Source organism: Lissotriton helveticus, chromosome 2_2 (genome assembly GCF_964261635.1).
Source record: "Lissotriton helveticus chromosome 2_2, aLisHel1.1, whole genome shotgun sequence".
Classification (NCBI taxonomy): domain Eukaryota; kingdom Metazoa; phylum Chordata; class Amphibia; order Caudata; family Salamandridae; genus Lissotriton; species Lissotriton helveticus.
This window is the reverse complement of record NC_136060.1, coordinates 388,174,398-388,192,919: the sequence shown is the minus strand read 5'-3', so window position 1 is coordinate 388,192,919 and position 18,522 is coordinate 388,174,398. Positions and strand designations below refer to the sequence as shown.

The following is an 18,522-nucleotide window of genomic DNA, read 5'->3' as shown; positions in this document are numbered from 1 at the left end:
AGAGTCCTTCCCTAGTCACTGTGCTCTTGGTACTCTGGTTTCCTTTTACAAGGGACTTACATGTGGCCAGAGAGGTGCCAATTGGGGTTACAAAATTACAGTTTTGTGAAAGACCTCTGGCTCTGGGAACCTGATTGGCAGGGACCCAGGGCACATCAAGTCAAAGTGCATCAGAAATCTGGCAAAAAGTGTGGGGGAGGGGTTACTGCAACAGAAACTGAGCGTCCGACACAGAGCAGAAATAGCAGGGATGGGTAGGCCCAATCACTCTTTGCTCCAGCACTGATTGAGCTACTTAAGTAGAATTTGATCCAGATTTTTGGTTACCTTAAAGTCCGATCTTTATCTAATAATAAGCTGCTGATATTCTGCTAAATAGAGTGCAGTTTATTAAAGATGTGATCTGACTGGATGGGTCACAGTCAAAAGAACCTCAGTAAAATTAAACAAATTGGTTTCAGGGTGGTGGGTTTCCCAAATTGATATGCTATAGCTTAAGGAAATAGCATTGTTTTCTGAGAACGTTACTGTGGTTCCTTGAAACTGAGGGGCTTTATTTTTCTGAGTAAACTATTTGAAGGTGTGGGGGCAAAGTAGAACAGTGAGTTGTTTTACATTTTAAAATTAGTTTTGTGCGATCATGTTGGTTCTGTTTTGATGGTCTGAGGTTACTTGTGTAATAAGAGCCCAGTATGCCCTCAGTTGTTGTCAGTAGTTTGACTGACTAGTTTGGGAACAGTAAGGACGCTCTGTTCTCTAGAAAGAGACCTTGGCCTGGTGCAGTTTCTATGTAGGTAGTGTATGTTTTGGAAACAGGCTGAGGGGGTTACATGATAAGATGACATTCACTGGTTGAAATTGGGTCTATGATGGAGAAGGTCAGGCATGTGTGATTATTGCTGGTAGTAAAGTGGGCATTGGAATCCAAGGCAGCAGGTGTTCTGTGATTGAAGTCTTCATGGCACATCCTGATTGACTGCATAGTCCGATCATATGATGAGGATGTGGGAAATAATTCCCTATTTGTCAATGACTTATGATAGTTAAAAGAATTTGGGCGAGTAAGCCAAATACTCACCTAGAATCTAAGGCCTAAATTGTAATTTTTTGGTTATTGTAAAAGAAAGTAGTGTTTCAATTTTGATGCAAGCGGATGCAGGCACAGCGATTTTAATATCATATATTATTTTAGCTTGTGTTGTGCCAGATATGTAAGGTTTTTGAGAAGACTACATTCCACAGAACTGTTGTCCAAGAAAAAACAAAGATTTTATCTCTTGAGTGCAGGAATAATGGTTTGCATAGTGTCTACACATTTGTGTAGACTCGGTTGAATTTTTTTGCTGCAGTTTTAGAAGATTCCTTCTTTCTAAAGCAGTCATTGGAAGAAAACAAGTGTTTAGGGTGTGACATTGAGGAAGCCCACAACAGAAGGCCTGCGCTAAAAAAAAGTAACCCGTGAGGACATAATTAGCTTCGGCAACTGTGTCCGAGGAGCTGCTGGGTCCATGAACAGTTAAAAATAGAAAAAAATTACATATAAAAAAATCTAATTAGAAATTACAGCTCACAATGACCACCAAGTCCTTGGCACTGAAAGTAAACTACTTTTTGTGTGGGTGTCTAAACTGGGGCAGAATGCCATTCCCTACAGACTGTAGCCTAGGGCCTAAGTGGGCTCACCCATTGTCCCATGCTGTATACTGTGGTGAGCTGAAGTTAAATTTGAATCCTAAACCTGAGCAATGGGACCCTGAAAATGAGTGATAGATGATAGTTACTAATTTAATCTCCACCCGGTAATAACAGTAAAATCGTTTTTTGTTTCATGAATCACTCATTTTTTTTGTAAACCTACTTTATTCAGTTTTCCTTTACCAATCACGTACATTTCCGTACTTCTTTTACATATTCCATTCAGGTAAACAGCGTTGTACCTGTGAAGGATATATTATGTCATATTCGTAACCCGGTCTACTCCATCCAGATATTCTTCTCCAGCTTCTTAAGGAGCGTTGTCCACAAAGTACATTTGTCTAATCCGCTATACCCTTTAACTCTATCCCGGACTTAAAGTCCACGCTGCTCTAAACTTATTCATATTGTGACTCCTCCCCTCACCTATTAAGGCAACTAAATACAACAACTCCACCCCCCCTCCCAATTCCCTGCTCCCCCCCTCCATTCCTTCCTCACCCCTCCCCTCAGACATGTCGCTCTCCCCCATTTCTCTCATGTCCCCCAGCATGCATTCCTACCACTCTATGGAAATCCTTATGTCAGTAATCAGGGTTCCATCTAGGGGGATGCTCTCACCTCCGTCGCCTTCCCCATCATCCGTCCCACCTATGCAACATAGGCAATGTTATGGAGCTGGAAAATGAGCTCCCCCCCCCCCCCCCCCCCCCCACCTTCAGAAGGTCAGTCGTTCTCATTAGTCGGGCTCTTAAGTAGGTCCATCATCACTACCCAGGCCCTAGCCGTTTCCAGCAATTTCTCATTGTTGACTCTCCGGCTGTGTCTGTTGCACTGGTTCCCCCACACTACCCGCAACAAAACCACCAGCAGGTTTTTGGATCTGGGGCTGATTCTGGCCAAGCGCGAAATCACCAGCCACTGGAAAGCGGCCACAGGCCCTAACGCGGGGCGCTGGCTCAGAGAGTTCCTTAAGTGGGCAGACTGCGAGGGGATGATTCAACTCCAACTAGCTCGGAGAACTGACAATGACAAGCTGAGAGACACAGCCAGGGCCTGGGTAGCACTGACAGAACTACTTAAAGACCCAACTGATGACGAGGACGGATCCCCCTGATCTTATCCACCATTTCGATTATGCCGGACCCAGGGTGAGGGCAGTTGGGTGGCCAAGTAGATGGGCAATGAGGCCCCCCTGATCGTGTGTATTCTACCGGACGATGATTAGGCCACTGACACAGAGCTCGATGGGACTGGTTAGATCACCCCGTGAGCAGCACACATTGTACTGGAGAAGCGGCATGTCTGAGGGGAGGGGAGAGGGCAGGGGGGGAGGGTAGAGAGGGGGTTGAGTCTGAGTATGTCGGGGGGAGGGATGGTGCGTTGGATGTTCAGGTACCTGACTTATTGAAGGGGAAGAGGCTTATGCTCACCAAGTTCGAGTTTGGCACAGCGGTTGTCCTGAGGAGTGACGTTATGGCTCCTGTTACTGATACGGTTGGACAATACACGCTGGGATTACAGAGAATGCAACTGACTTGCTGAAGGGTGAAACAATATTCTGTTATATCTGAATTGACACTTACGACATAGTGAGCTCAGCTGATATTCAATGATAATTTGAAAAGGATGTATGCTCTTCATATGTTAACCCCAATAAAATCTGTTTTAAAAAAAAAAAAGACCATCTGCAATCATCATCCACAGTTCGCTCCACCCTTATCCTAATCCTTGTTGTGTCCATCTTGATCCACAGTAGCAGCCCGAGTGGCTCCACGCAGGTCGGGTGACACAGAACATCATCATAAACCAAGCAGTCAAGAAATACAGATCCGTACACATGCATCTCATTAATCAAGAGCAGACACAGACTGGGAATCCATCAACTCTCCCCTGTACCGCCTTCTCCGGGCCATTTTTTGTCGGAAAATCCCCTCACAATCCGCCCACTTTATAAATTCCCGCAGCCGTCGCGCTGTATTAAGGGTAGTGACCGCTTTCCAATGACTAGTAATCTCCCTTTTAGCTAGGACTAATCCTAAATCTATCAATTTACTTGTGGTCTTGTTACGGGCAGTGTGGGGAAACCAGTGTAGCAGGCAAACACCTGGAGTCAACTGCAGGTCCCTATCTGTCACCTCCTTTAGTCTGGTCAGGTCCTCCCCTTTCATGAATCACTCATGTCAATGAATTGATGCCTGATGGCAAACAAAAGATTTTTTTTTTCTCCAAAAAACCTTTATTGAAAGATTCAGCATAATCAGCCTACAATTCTACATCAAGTCAAAGCATCATGCCTGATGCATCAGTTAAATAGCATAACATCAGAGGAAGAAGACCGATCAAATAAAGGCATTATCCTGTACAATACTAAAATCACATCAATAAGCCAAATAGAGAAGGGATACTGCAATGTCGGCTCCTTAGAGGAAAGAGCAGGACCGACTCCAGAGCATTGGGAATAAAAGGGGAGATAGCTACTGACGAGCACCGGCGGCTGCCGCTGGCGGAGTGCCTGTGGGGAGCGCGGGGGAGGCAGTCTGGCTAGGAGGAGAACGGGTATGAAGGTATGTCACCAGGGGACCCCATATGTCAGGAGGACGAGATCTGGCGGACATAAGATCCCAGAATTCCGATAGTAGGGTCTGACATCTAGAGGCGTCCTCGAGCCACTGGGCAAATTTAGGTGCAGGTATACTCCCCCAACACATGGCCACCCTACTCCGCGCAAGGACAAGCAGCATTGCAGTCAGTCAGCGAGAGGCGTTCGGGCAGAATTTAACGAAGCCCAGCAGGCATAACGGTGGGTCAGGCCGAACCAGTGAAGAGTTAATCTCCGAGATAGCTCAGAAATCAGACACTCTAGGGCAGGGGTCTCCAAACCGGTCCTGGAGGGCCGCATCCATGCCAGATTTTTAAAATAACTACATGTATCTAAATGGGGATATGCACAAAATCTGGTATGGATCCGGCCCTCCAGGACCGGTTTGGAGACCCCTGCTCTAGGGCAGATCCCAGGCCAAACGGGCGGAATCAGCAGCAGAGACAGAGTAGCGCAGGCATATATCGTCAGGGATGAGTTCCAGTTTATGTAGCTGAGCAGGGGTGCGGTAAACCCTGTGTAAATATTTGAAGTGTATAAGCCGAAGGCGAAAATTGGGAGATAGTTTTTTTTTTTAGGCTGGTTGCAGCAATAGAGTCAGTCAGCTTGGGAAATATCCTCACCAAGATCCTCACCCCATGCTACATGAGCGCGGTCAGTGGAAATGGAGGCAGTCGACAAGGTGATTGCATATAATTTGGTCACCAGCTTCTTAGAGGAGGGGGAGGAATAGATGAAGTCGAGAGTAAACATCGACGGAGAAGCCTTGGGATACGAGGGATGAAGCTCCCTGCAAATCGCCCGTAACTGATGAAAGAGCAAAGTATCCAGAGGGCCTGAGGAGGCTGGAAGAGAATAGAAAGAATTTCCAGCGTATAGATCCGCCAGTGTCATGAGTCAAAGACGGGCGGCATGCCTGGACATGCCAGAAGGTTGGAGAGGAGGGAATGCAGGGTGGCGTACAATCGGCATGGTATTGGCAGATAACATGGGGGAAATGGAGAGGTGACGTAGACCCAGCCAGGCCCAGCGCAGTGTCTCAACCGTGTCTACCTCGGCTCGTGGACGGACAGCCGGGGCGAACAGCGCAGTGTTCAAGGGCCAAGGAGCTGCGAGGTCAGTCTCGACCGCGACATGTGGCTGAAAGGGAGGGAGGTGAATCCAGAAGTGAAGAAAGCTGGCCTGAGCACATAAAGCATAGAGTTTAAAATCGGGAGCCCCCATGCTGCCAACTGACATGCGGAGTGTGAGGATGTCATAGGCAATCCTGGGTTGCTTGCCAGCCCAGACAAAAGATATGATCAGGGAGCGGAGTCTACGAAAACAATGCGAAGTCAGAGGCAGGGGGATATTCAAAAAGAGGTAAAGAAACTTCGGGAGGACCCCCATCTTGGCGATGGCGATACAACCGGCCAGAGACAAGGGGAGTCTATTCCATTGAGGTATTTTAGACTCTAGCCAATCCACTGCGCGCCCGAAGTTGGCACGCCATAGATCATCCAGGTCTCTACTCCGCTTAATACCCAGATAGCAAGTGGGGCCGAAGGCCCATACGAAAGGAAAGTCGGGGATAAAAGGCTTGGTGGCATCCGTAAGCGGGAACAGAACTGACTTGCTCCAGTTTACCTGTATGCCAGACAGATCACGAGCCTTATTATCTCGTGCACTAGAGTGTTGAGGTTGACTTGAGGGTGGCGGACGTATAGTGTAATATCATCTGCATACTTAGAAACCAAGAGGGCGCGAGTCGAGAAGCCAATGCCCGTCTGGGTGTGGTGTTGCCGGAGCCGGGCGGCGAGTGGCTCCATCGCAATAGCGAAGAGCATAGGGGAAAGTGGGCACCCCTGGCGAGTACCCCGTCCAACCGATATGGGGTCAGATCTGGCCGTTGATAAGAAGACGGGCGGAGGGGCTGGTATTAAGGAGTGATATCATATGAATAAAGATGTCACTAAAGCCGAGGCAAGGTAAAAAGAATAAAAAAGGCCACTCAGGGTGTCAAAAGCCTTAGTGGCATCAAGCAAAGCCGCGACAGTTGGAAGGCCGGGATTAATCTGATAGAGGACAGAGCAAATAGTTCGAAGATTGTGAGAAGTGGCGCGGACTGGGATGAAGCCGGACTAGTCCGGAAGAGCGATGGTAGGCATGAGGAGGAGAAGTCGGGAGGCCAGTAACTTCGCAAAGATTTGGTTGTCTATATTAATCAACGCGTCGATACGAATCTCGGCTGTCTGAAGGCTTGTCCGGCTTAAGTAGAAGAGTAATAATTGCCTCACGAAGCGATTGCGGTAAGAGGCCATTGTCATAGGAGTCATTCCACATAGCTGCCAAATGCGGCTCAAACAGAGATGCAAAGGTCTTGTAGAATGAGGCGGGGAGACCATCCAAACCAGGGGCCTTGTCACCGGGTAAGCTATTTATGTCTGCAAGTATTTCTTCCTTAGAGAAGGTCTCATCTAAGAATTTGCGATGGTAATCCTCAAGCCAGACCAAAGCGATAGTGTCAAAATATTGATTAAAATCCTCATGCGAGGGAGTGGAGCCCGCGGTATATAGTTGCGAGTAATAGTCAGTAAATCTGGTCATAATTTCCTCCGTAGAGGTGGTTCTGGTGGGGCCGCTATCCCTGAGGGCTGTAATATGACGCGGCACGAGGGGGGCGGAAGAGGTTGGCCAAGGTCTTGCCAGGCCGATCACCCTCTCCGAAACGGCGAGCCCGGGCCTCCCTACCAAGGAAAGAGAGTTCCCGATCGGCCTCCTCAGTGAATTCCATATGTTTTTCACGCAGAAGAGCGAAATTCTCGTGGCTTTGATGGGTTTCCTGAACAGCGTCCAGGGCCTTAATCTCCGCCTCGAGCCTGTGTAAAGTGGAGAGGATTGAACGAAGGACACCAGATTGTTTGGAGATGCAGTCGCCCCTGATCAGTCTTAAAACCTTCCCACAAAGTGGATGCTGATTCTACAGAGCTGACGTTCAAGTCGAAATAGTTAGAAATAGCGGTTTGGATCTCATCACAGAAAACAGAATCACGGAGAGCGTTCGGAGGAAGCCTCCAGGTGATGGCATGCTGAGGGGAGTTGGGAAGGCGGAGACATAGCTGGACTGGCGCATGATCCGAGGGTGTACGAGCCATATTATTAGAAGAGGTGAGCCAAGTGAGGACATCAGGGGAGGTAATCCAAAGATCGATACAAAAGCAACAGCCGCGGGCGCCGGGGACGCAAGTGCCCTCCCAAACCTCGGGCCACATGTGATGCATGCATCAAATAACGAGTTATCAGTGAGAATTGACTGAAGGAGAGCGGTGGAGCGATGATGGGATAAGTAGGGGCCAGAGCGGTCCAAGTCAGCTGAAAGTGTAACATTAAAATCCCCCATCCCATCCTCCCCGCCCCCCCTCCCCCAGAGAAGCACAGCGGGTCCTAAGGACGAAATAAGGTGCCACACGTGCGTGAAGAAGTCGGTGTCATCCGAATTAGGGCCATACACGGCTGCAATCGTCATGGGTTGTGATCAACAGGGAGCCATGTTAGGATGATGTAACGCCCATCGGGGTCAGTAATAACCTGCGTCGTGCTCCATGGGTCGCCCTTCTGAATCAGAGTGGACACCCCACTGGAATAAGAGGAGTAAAAAGAGGAGTGGGAATCCCCCCAGTGGTGCGATTTAAGTCGGGTGGAGGACGCTAGTAGCAGGTGGGTTTCCTGTAAAAGGCATATGTCAACTTTTTCGGATTAAGTGGGAGTGTATGAGCCTGGCCTTGCGATGGTCATTAAGACTGCGGATATTCCAAGTCCAGCATATGGGGTCAGTCACAAAACGCTAGACCAGGGTGGCATGGAGCACAGGACAGCGAGTTCAGTCTGTGACCAAAATCTGGTGTGTAAAACAGGTGCAAATATACCTAAATGTACAATGGACTGAGCAGTCACAGAAAAGTGCAATGGAGCCCACAAGTGTCTGCATTTGTAGAGAGTCTGGCTATGAGGAACATCACTGAAATGGAGATGAGGATAAAACAAACTGAGTCGATCCAAAAGGTGCCAGCCTATAAAAGAGTGAGGTGCATTGTACAGACATAGGACCATGATCAAGCATAATAGTACAGTGTTGTGTGCTGAAGAGATGCACACAATTAGAACAAGAAAACTTAAAGGTTCGAGGCATATGGGCTGCAGATGGTACATTTATGAATAGATCGCCATCTGGTGTTGGGCTCGGATGATTGCACTTTGTTTTTTTTCTGGAGAAGTCTTTGTCGTCATAGGTGACTCTCCCTTGAACCCCACCTTCTCCCACGCACCCGACACGATGCGATACAGTAGCCAACAAGGGGAAAACCAATTTCCTAACGGACCCCCAGATCCACCCGCCCCACCCCCACAACCATAGACCATTACCAAAAGTCCCTCCACCCACTCCAACCCTTCAGTCAGGCTGAGATACCACCCATTCCCACCCCAGGAACCCACAACTTGAAAAAGGGGAAACCATGTTAGATAAGGGAATTATCCCGGAGCTTCATACAACGTTATGAAATATTAAGCCATTAAAGCACAACTGGTTAATCATTATCACTAAGGTGGTCAGGTGCAGCAGTTTGAGAGCTAGAAGGTGAGGTGCGAAGAGTTTTGTCGAGTTTCTTGGCAAAAATGAGTGTCTCTGGGATCTGAAAAAACGTTTCTTTGCGCCCTGTCGGACCCTTAACGTCGCGGGGTACGCCAATGAGTAGGTGAGTTTGTGTTTTTGAAGAATTCTTTTGGCTGGGACGAATTTACGTCGGGCTGCTTGGACTGCAATGGTTTAGTCTGGGTAAAATGAAAGCGAATTGCCTTGGTGACATAATTTGCCCCCGTCTCGGGCCGCGCGTAAAATGGCATCGCGGTCTCTAAAATTTAAAATCTTTGCAATTATAGAGCGAGCAGGTAATCCGGGGCCAGGACGTGGGCCGAGGGAGCGATGTGCCCGTTAGACAATAAAGACTAGGGAGAGAATGTCACCAAAGAGTTCCTGATGAGCTGCTCTATAATGTCCTCCATGCGGGAAATATTGGTGGACTCTGGCACTTCTGTGATGCGGAGGATGCTCCGCCGGGAACGGACCTCTAAATCCTCATTTTTATTCCGAATGATGTCCAGGATTTTGTCCATTTGCGGTAACTTCTGGCGATCCTGAGTTGCGGCGTCCTCAGCGTCTGATACCCAGGACTCAACATGCAGGAGGCGGGAGTCGTGAGAGTTCACCCGGGCCTTGAGCGAGTCCAGGCGGGCGGACAGTTGGTCCTGTTGAGCCGCGATTCCGGTGACCGTGGATTTGGCTTTGAACATGATTGCCTTCAGTTCGTCGTCACTAGCAGGGGGAACCTCCATGTTGGTCGCGGGATCACCGCAATACAATCCCGCACCGTCTTGGCGCGTAGATCTGCGCTGGTTGAAGGTGATTTTGGGTTGCTTTGGGTCAGTCCTCCCCACGGCAGGCTGAGACAGATGGAAATCACACCTGGGAATAGGAGAGGAGAAGGGTGCCAAATTGGGTCGGCGTATTTAGCACAGTATAAGAAGGCGGTCGCCCAACAGTCCCAAACGGTGGAGATGGCAGGGTCAGTTTCTCTAGGGGGTGGCAGCAGTCCGTCCAGGCAACTCAAGGACGAGGTATAATGGCAGAGGGGTGCGGCAGACGTCGTAGGAGCTAAAGCGGCAGCCGAACAGGATAGCTCAAGGAGGACCGAGTGGGTATCCAGGGGACCCACTGACCAACAAGAGGGTATGGCAACAGTCCAGTATAGGGCCAAAGACGTGGAGCCGATGGCAGCGAATTTGATTAGCTAGAGAGCCTGGGGAACTCCGATGGGCACACAACAATCTGCACTGCAGTAGCCGCCAGCACAGGGATGTAATACTCAGTGTGACAGCAACATAAATCGGACAGCACCAAAGACATACCACAGAAGGCAAGGCAGGCCCCAGAGTTTCAGGGTGGCAGACCTCCCCCTCTCACACCACACACACACACACACACACACACACACGCACACGCTCAGGGCCGGGCCCGAGGCAGAACGGGCAGCAGACCTTTAGGCAGCAGGCGTAAGAGAAAGACGTTGAGGGCCTCTGGAGGAGGCGGAGAGAGGGGTTGCAGGCCCAGGCTCAACTGCTAAACTCCGCGGCAGATACTAATTCACAGATCCAAGGCAGGCCCGGACAGCAGCAAGGAGCGATACGGCAGGTACAGAGGGGAGCCACAGTAGGAAGACCCCGGATGACCAGTGATGGCGCCCATGAGTATTCGCCCCATGGCGGCGCGATCGTGGCCACTGAAGGAGGCAGCAGGTCTGGATGCGTGGTGAATTTTCACTGCACAGCAGGCCCGGGGTACACGCCAGGCAGGGGCAGACGCAGCGAGGAAACAAGCGGGGCACACCGCTCACGTTGCTGGGCCCGGGAGCCCGTAGCCAGTGGCGTCGGCGCCAGTGGAGGTGAAATGGGGCGCTAGAGCGGCACAAGGCCGGGGCTGAGCGGTACAACGCGTGGGCCCTCTACCCCGCCGTAGATAGCCCCGGCGACCGCGGCACTCACCGGGAGGCGATCCAGGATCCTCCGGAAACTCCTCAGGCAGTGTGGGATACCAGGCCTCAGCGGAAGAAGAGCCGGGCCTTGCTGACCGCGGAAGCTCAAGCCCGGCGCCACGAGCAGGTGGCCATCCGCAGCACCGGACGGCGCCTCAGGCACCAGCGGGACAGGTTATGCCGGTTGTAGGCAGTATAAGTGCTGTCATCTGCAGGATTCTGACGGATTGTTTGCTTGGCCGGCAGAGCCCACTTAGAGTGCGGCTATCTTGCAGCTGGCCAAGCCACGCCCTATGGCAAACAAAAGATTAACAAAAAATTAAGAGTCCATCCTTTATTTCATTGTGCCTTTTTGGATTACAGAGTGATTTCATGAGCAAAGTGCTTCAGGCAGTAAGGCTTGAAGTAGTTTCTTTCGCTATTACTGACAAACAATTCAGATAATACAAGCATGTTGAGGTGCTCAGTAACACTCCTCTCAGCAGCTTTACCATTGGCGGTCATATCGCCATCAAATGACTTCCTTACAGTGGGTTTCCACTCTGACCGTCCTTGTTACTTTAGATGATGATAGCGTTGCCAACTACATGGAAAGGGGTGACACCTAACCAGGCAAATGAGTGCTATATGTTGTGAAGAATTACTACAAATGTAAGTAATTAAAAGTGTTCCAAAGCTGCACAAGAACAATTCACTGTTAGGTGAGAAAAAAAGTATTAAAAGGGAGTTAAGGCAGACTTAACGAGCAAGAGTGTAATAATAAATCTCCCATAGGAGATTATGCTTGACTGCATAACCTGGCATCTCAGTTGGTTTTGAACTTTCTTTTTTGGGGGGTTGGAGGGGAGGACTTAGGGGGTCTCCTTGTCATTTCTGAGACAGGTTCTTGACTGTTTTTGTGTTTGAGATGAGTCTGCATCCCTTTCATAGAGAGTTTCATTAATCTTTGCACTCCTACCATGACCAACACATTAACAAATGGAAACTTGACTTTATCTTCCCTTAATCACTAGCAGCTGAGTTCCTGTCCGCTACCCTTCCCAGAGCCCACTTCTTGGCATATCCAAGATCAACTCACTGTAGATTGTTACTTATACTTGCTTGCTTTAGTTCACATATCTTGGAAGCCCCTATCGGTGCCAGCTGGAGAAGTTAAAACTGATCATGAGTCTTCGCAAGATGGGGCTCTTTTTTCTACAGAATAGGTTTTTGTGCAATAGGCCCCTCATTTCACTTCTTTCTTTTACCCCTTAGATCTCTGCTTAATCTGTCCTTTTCCACAGCAACAGTTCCTGATGCTTGGAAACAGGCTTGGGTCTCCCCGATCATAAAAAAGCCGACTCTGGATCCTTCCAGACCGGAGAACTTCAGGCCAATCTCCCTCCTCCCTTGGGTGGCTAAACTCGCTGAAACCCATGCCAACTCTGTGCTTGAACAATTTGTGCACCAAAATGACATCCTGGACCCATCCCAAAATGGGTTCAGACCGGGCCACATCACAGAGTCTGCCTTGTTAGCTACCACCGAACATCTTCGGGAGATCCTCGACGCCGGTCAGAGTGCAGCGCTGATCTTGCTTGATCTCAGCGCTGCCTTTGACACGGTGTCGCATGGGATCCTGCTTCGCCGCCTGGAGGAATTTGGTATTAAGGAGTGTGCCCTGAAATTGTTAAAGTAATTTCTTCAGGACAGATCTTTTAGGGTTTCGGCACCTCCTTTTCTATCCAAGCTCCACCAGATTGGTCAGGGTGTCCCACAGGGTTCAGCGCTCAGCCCGTCCCTTTTTAATCTTTATGTACAGCCGCTTGCGGGTATTGCCAGAGAGTGGGGCTTGACGCTGGTATCGTACGCTGACGATACTCAGCTAGTCGTCACACTCTCCGAGACTCCATCTGTCAATGCTACGAGATTTAGGGACGGAATAGCTGCAGTCGCGCACTGGATGACTAACAACTGTCTCCAGTTGAATGCCGGTAAAACGGAGATTCTGCTGCTGGGGAAGAATACGACCCTGTGGAACAAACACTGGTGGCCTCCCTCCTTAGGTCTGATGCCTGCTCCCAAGACCTCAGTAAAAAACTTGGGTGTCTGGATGGATCCCTCTCTGAGCCTCCAGACCCACACAAAGAAAGTGGCAGCGACTTGTGTGGGTCTATTAAGGAGCCTCCGTCCCATCTTGGCGTTCTTTGAACCCGCCATGCGTCAGCTTGTGGTTCAGGCCATCATTCTGTCATGCCTAGACTATGCCAGTGTCCTTCTGTTAGGTGCCAACAAAACTGAAGTAGCCCGCTTTCAGAGAGTCCAGAACTCGGCTGCTAGGACCCTGGTAGGCCTTCCCCGAAGATGCTCTGCCAGAGCTACGATCAAAAAACTGCACTGGCTCCCCATGGAATCCCGCATCAAATTTAAGACTCTCTGTCTGGCTTTTAAAATTCTTAAACTTCAGAGCCCGGCCATTTTACGCCCTCTTCTGACTTTCTACGTTCCACAACGTAATTTACGCTCCCTTGGTCAACATCTTGCAACCATCCCTAAAAGCAGGCTCTGCCGTATGGGTGGACGCTCTTTTCGGGTGCTGGGACCTAGGCTTTGGAATTCTCTTCCGGTTGCCATTCGTGGCATCGAGAACCTGCTTGCCTTTCGCAAAGCAGCAGCAAAAACCTTAGTCACCTCCCTAGTGCTTTCATCGCTAGACTACTGCAACGGTCTGCTGCTCAATGCTCAGAGCAGAGTTACCAAGAAATTACAGACCGTGCAGAATGCGGCCGCTCGCGTTCTGTCAAAAAAACCTAAGTTTGCACCTATCTCGGACACGCTCAAAAGCTACCATTGGCTGTCCATTCACAACAGGGTAAAATTTAAATCTCTGTGCACAGTATATAAGTCTCTACAGGATCAAGGACCTCGATTCCTCAAAAACCAATTGATTCCCTACAACCCATCCAGAACTCTCAGATCCACATCTCTCAACCAATTAGTGGTCCAACGAAGTCGAACAGTGTCCTGGGGCGACCGCTGTTTATCAATCGCGGCCCCTAGACTTTGGAACACTCTACCTAACCATATAAAACAAGCCCCACACTTCTCCAGTTCAGAAAAAACCTGAAAACATGGTTATTCAATCAGTGATCCATATTTCCGCACTTCCTGTTCATGGTGAGACATTAATGCACTTTTTAGCGCCGAGACGCCCAAGGGTAATTGTACGCGCTCTATAAATGCCATTAATAAATAAATAAATAAATAAATAAAGCTGTAAAAACCTTTTTGTTCTCCTGTCCTTGAGGCTCTGCTCTTCTGGCCTGCTACATCCACTCCACCTCATTAGTCATCAGCGGCGGGACGCCTCTTCGCTGGGGCAGCTGTTGCGCTTCAATAAACTATTAACATAACATAACATTTAATAATAATTCTAGTCAATTTCTTTGGTGTGCCATGGCAATGTTGTGACATGCTAAGCTGGTAGAGGCCAGTATTTTTTATTTTATTTATAAAGTTTTATATAGCGCCAACAAAGATGCTTGGACCTTCCTTATATATTGTATGGGGCCTTGATGACCTTGTTTTCACTCCTTAGGTGACCGTCAAAGTCTATTTAATCCTGGGTCCTTAGCAGGGTATTTTACATGTCTGGTGTAGCTGCTTCAGTGAGTGTTTAGAGAGGGGGACTGCCGTACCCAATTAGCTAAATGTAGGTGCTCCAACATCTGTGCAATAATCTTCTGTGAGACCCCATTCCTTAAAGCAACACCTATGACTAATGTCTCACCTCTACTTGGCCGAACCTTTCCCCGTCAGCTATATTCTGCTTGCTGGGAAGTAATTTAATTTTTCAGGTCTGCAACATGGTTGCATACAATGTTCACAAAGTGAGTCTATGAAGGTGCCAATGCTGCAAAGATATATTTACAGGTAAGTGACGTCCTCCTGTCAACAACCACCATCACAACAAAAAAACCTTCATGACAATGTCATACATACGAAATCAACCAGACAATTAAAGTAATATGCAGATATCCCATGAAGGGAGTATTCAATATATATATATATCAATATATATATATATATATATATATATATATATATATATATATATATATATATATATATAGTTCTACTGTCAAATAAGATGTTTGTTAATACAAGTGGGAGATTCTAAGTCTTTAAAGAATATTAAAGATAAGCTTGGTGTAACTGTGCTTTTTTTTTCTTAGCTGTTGAAACCTATTGCTGTAAAGCTGCGTGACCAATGGGAGACTGGTCTCAAGCAGGCAAAAGAATCTCTTACATTGTCAATGGAAGACCGACAACTGAAGTACACGTTTGTTTACATCAACGAGCGCCCTAATCTTAATCCCAGAGCAACAAAGGAAGTAGGGATTCCTGTGCAATCTGAAGAAGGATTTGATGGAAACCTTGATTCAGAGCAAACCTCTGAGTTTATAGATTCTGAGAATGAGTCTGGTGCTTCAAAAAAGAGAAGAAAGATCTTTCCAGTGGCATCTTCAGTTTGTCATAATAGCAGTTTGGGACAGAAGAGCAATACAACAAAAAAGTCAGCTGTCCACACAGAGTCGAGAAGTGATGTTGGCCAAAAGAAATCTGGAGGAGTTACCCCACGAGGGCGAAAGAGTGCTGCCACACAGTTTTTGGTATTTTGTCAGAAGCACAGAGATGAGGTTTGTACATGTGTGTGACAATCGTAACATTTGATTTGCTCAAGTCTAGTTGTTTGAGTTTATCTCAAAATGTACTTGCTGTTTTGCACAAGTGGGGCAGAGAGAACTTTTATTGTGGTTGGTTATATCTTAAAGTTATTGACACAATAGTAATTGCTTCTAATACAAAGGCGTATAGATTTGCTTTAATATATGATGTCAAGATGAGTGAATAGCTGATAGCACTAGCATTTATGATGGTAAAATACTAATTTATTTTGCTTCTCACCAGCTATCTTCGAGTCTTGTAGGTAAAGTGAACTAGTTGTATTACAAGAGCATACACAATTGCCCCCAACCCACCAGAAGACTACTGTTTGTCAACGTCATTCATGTAGTGCATATGTTTGCTCCAAGTTTTTGACTTTATCAGGTTAAAGGCGCTTCAATAAAAACAAAGATGGAACGATGCTGCTGTTTGTTCCTATGAGTTGATCATTTAGCATATCTATATCCCTCATTGTGTATCTCTAAAGAAACCTTGTGCAGCATAGATTTCCTGGAATAAAAGTAAATTGGGCATAGAGGCTAGTTTTTAGCGACTGTTTTAGGCAGAGTGGAATGAGGAAATCTCTGAAATATTCAACCACATGTCAGACAATCGCATCATTTACTCTGCATAAGCCAGCTTACCTTCAGAAGTACCTGCTTGTTGGGGGAAATTTGTATTCAACCATCGTCTGATTTCGCTTCTAACTTACTGTGGCAAGCTAATGGAAAAATACGTGAACACAGAACCATCTGATTGGATCAAGGTCCACAATCTTTTACCAGACTGGTACTGGCTGTTTCACAAAGTGGAAGTAATGTTTTGGTTGCTCTTCTTCTAGATCTGCATATTATTTTACATCAGGGAGCTGTAGCAACTCTGATTTAAAAGCACCTTTCTACAGCGTTGTACATGGTATCTTGTTCTAGAGGGTGAGTCTGGATTAGAAGGAACGCTCTAGACTGGATCTGCTCCTTCCTGTTCAACCAATGCCAGACTGTTTTTTGTTTTTTTTGTTCCAACCCCATCTAACCCTCCCCCCCAACCATCCCCACCCGATCATGTCCTTGTAGTTGAACACTTTTGTGCCTTTAAGTAGCCTATTGGCAGACATTGAGTTCCTTAAATGTGTTCTGTATGTTTTATAGGGAGATGTACAATATATGCTTAGCCTTGATAGCAAGAATGAGGCAGCTGGTCGAAATTTCTACTCTTGCCTTATAGTGGCCGACTGGTTGTAAGATCCTGCCTGAAATCTAATTCTGACAAGTCAGAAGAGATGATGTTAGGTGGGCCACCTTTATCGGCTTATGTCTTTTGGCCAGGTGCCATGGGGATTTGTGAAATTTATATCTGAGCCTCCTCCTCACTTCTTGAGCTCCGCAAGAAACTGAATACTGGTTTTTGAATCGAATTCTTTGTATTTCTAAAGTGATTAGACCAAATGGTATCGAAGCGCTATGCATGAGGAAGAGCAAACCGAGAAGAGGATCTCATAAACAGGCAGATCACTTACACTGTTCCTACCAATTTAATCTGCGAATTGCCAGTTTTTAATTTGCTTAAGAAAGCTCAAATGCGAGTTCTGACGCCTGATTAAATCCAGAAGAGAGTTCCTCAACTTAGCAGCCACTACAATAAAGGTGCACATACATCGGCTAAGTGCCAGGATACCCTCGCTGGTGATAGTGCTCTATACAAATACACATAACATAACAATTGTCCCTCGCCAGGAAGTATTGTTTTGGTAGCTATTCTTATAAATCTACATGTTATTTTACATTAGAGAGGTGTAACAGCGCTGATAGTACTGCTTCTTTTTACAGTCTCTTACATAGTATGTCATTCATTGTTGGTTATTTGGTGAGGAACTTTCATTTAGCGCCCCGGTGGCATAAGTATTCTCCTCTTAATATTTTCATCTCCTTGTTACGGGAAAATTATGTATTTTTTGTTACGAGTTTACACAATCAGTAGTTGACTTTTGGCTAGAATATGCTAACACTCATTAACTTGACCTTTTGGCCTGCACTTCCCAATAGGTTCAGCTGGTTCGGAATGCAACTGTAATTTTGCTACTGAGGTAGCCCTGCTGGACTCCAGTATCTGACACTTTCACACTTTGCAATGGCCCCCATTATGAAGGTGCTTAAGAGTCTTTGTTTTATATCTGTGAATAGCAGAGGGCCAGATTTCATTAGACACACTATCTTAAGTTACATCACTTATTGGTGCCGAAGATTAGCAGGCCAAGATTCGAAGGCTGCACTTTTTTCTAGCAGGAATCTGTGGCCTATAATACCATCCCTTTGGAATCCGACCCCTGACAACCCCCTATTATTCAGGAAAACATTCAATAGGTGGTTCCTTAGGCTATTGTTACTATCTTTGAGCAGTTGGTATATGTACTTTGCAGGTCTTTAATTCAGCTCCAGAACACCCTTAGGTCATCGTGGGCTCTATAAATACTTGGAAATAAATTATAGGTCTCTACCTGGAAGAAGAGGTCGTAGCTATGAAGTTGGTGACTGACCTAGAAAGGCTTAATTATGTCTCCCACATGAGTTGGAAGGGCTCTTTAACAATTGTATTTCTTATTTTTAACATTCACAAAGTGAAAGTGAAGGGAGACCTATTTCACGGCTTCCCTTCCCAGCGAAGTTAGTTGAAAGGGCCATGAACACCACGCTATCTCAATTCATTCATGATCATCCGTCATTAGATGCCACACAATATGGCTTTAGAGGAGACCATAGTACAGAATCATCCCATATTAAATCCTCAGAAGAAGTCAGAGAAGCCCCAGATGCCGGGTGTAATGCCGCTCTGATACTGTTAGATCTCTCTGCGGCATTTTATACGGTACATCATGATATTTTGATGGACTGTTTGGCAGAGATTGGAGTTCAAGGAGCAGCTTGGACCCTGCTGCGTTCATTCCTCTGAGAGGAA

The 18,522-nt window shown here is 47.1% G+C and overlaps 1 protein-coding gene across 1 annotated transcript in view; it reads left to right on the top strand.

The window, feature by feature from the left end:
* NSD2 (nuclear receptor binding SET domain protein 2) overlaps positions 1 to 18,522 on the top strand; it is a 1,080,265-nt gene that overhangs the window by 124,731 nt on the left and 937,012 nt on the right. Inside the window, exon 5 of the mRNA XM_078678610.1 lies at positions 15,078 to 15,542. Within this exon, the coding sequence (XP_078534736.1) occupies positions 15,078 to 15,542 (465 nt within the window). The remainder of the gene's footprint in view (positions 1 to 15,077; positions 15,543 to 18,522) is intronic.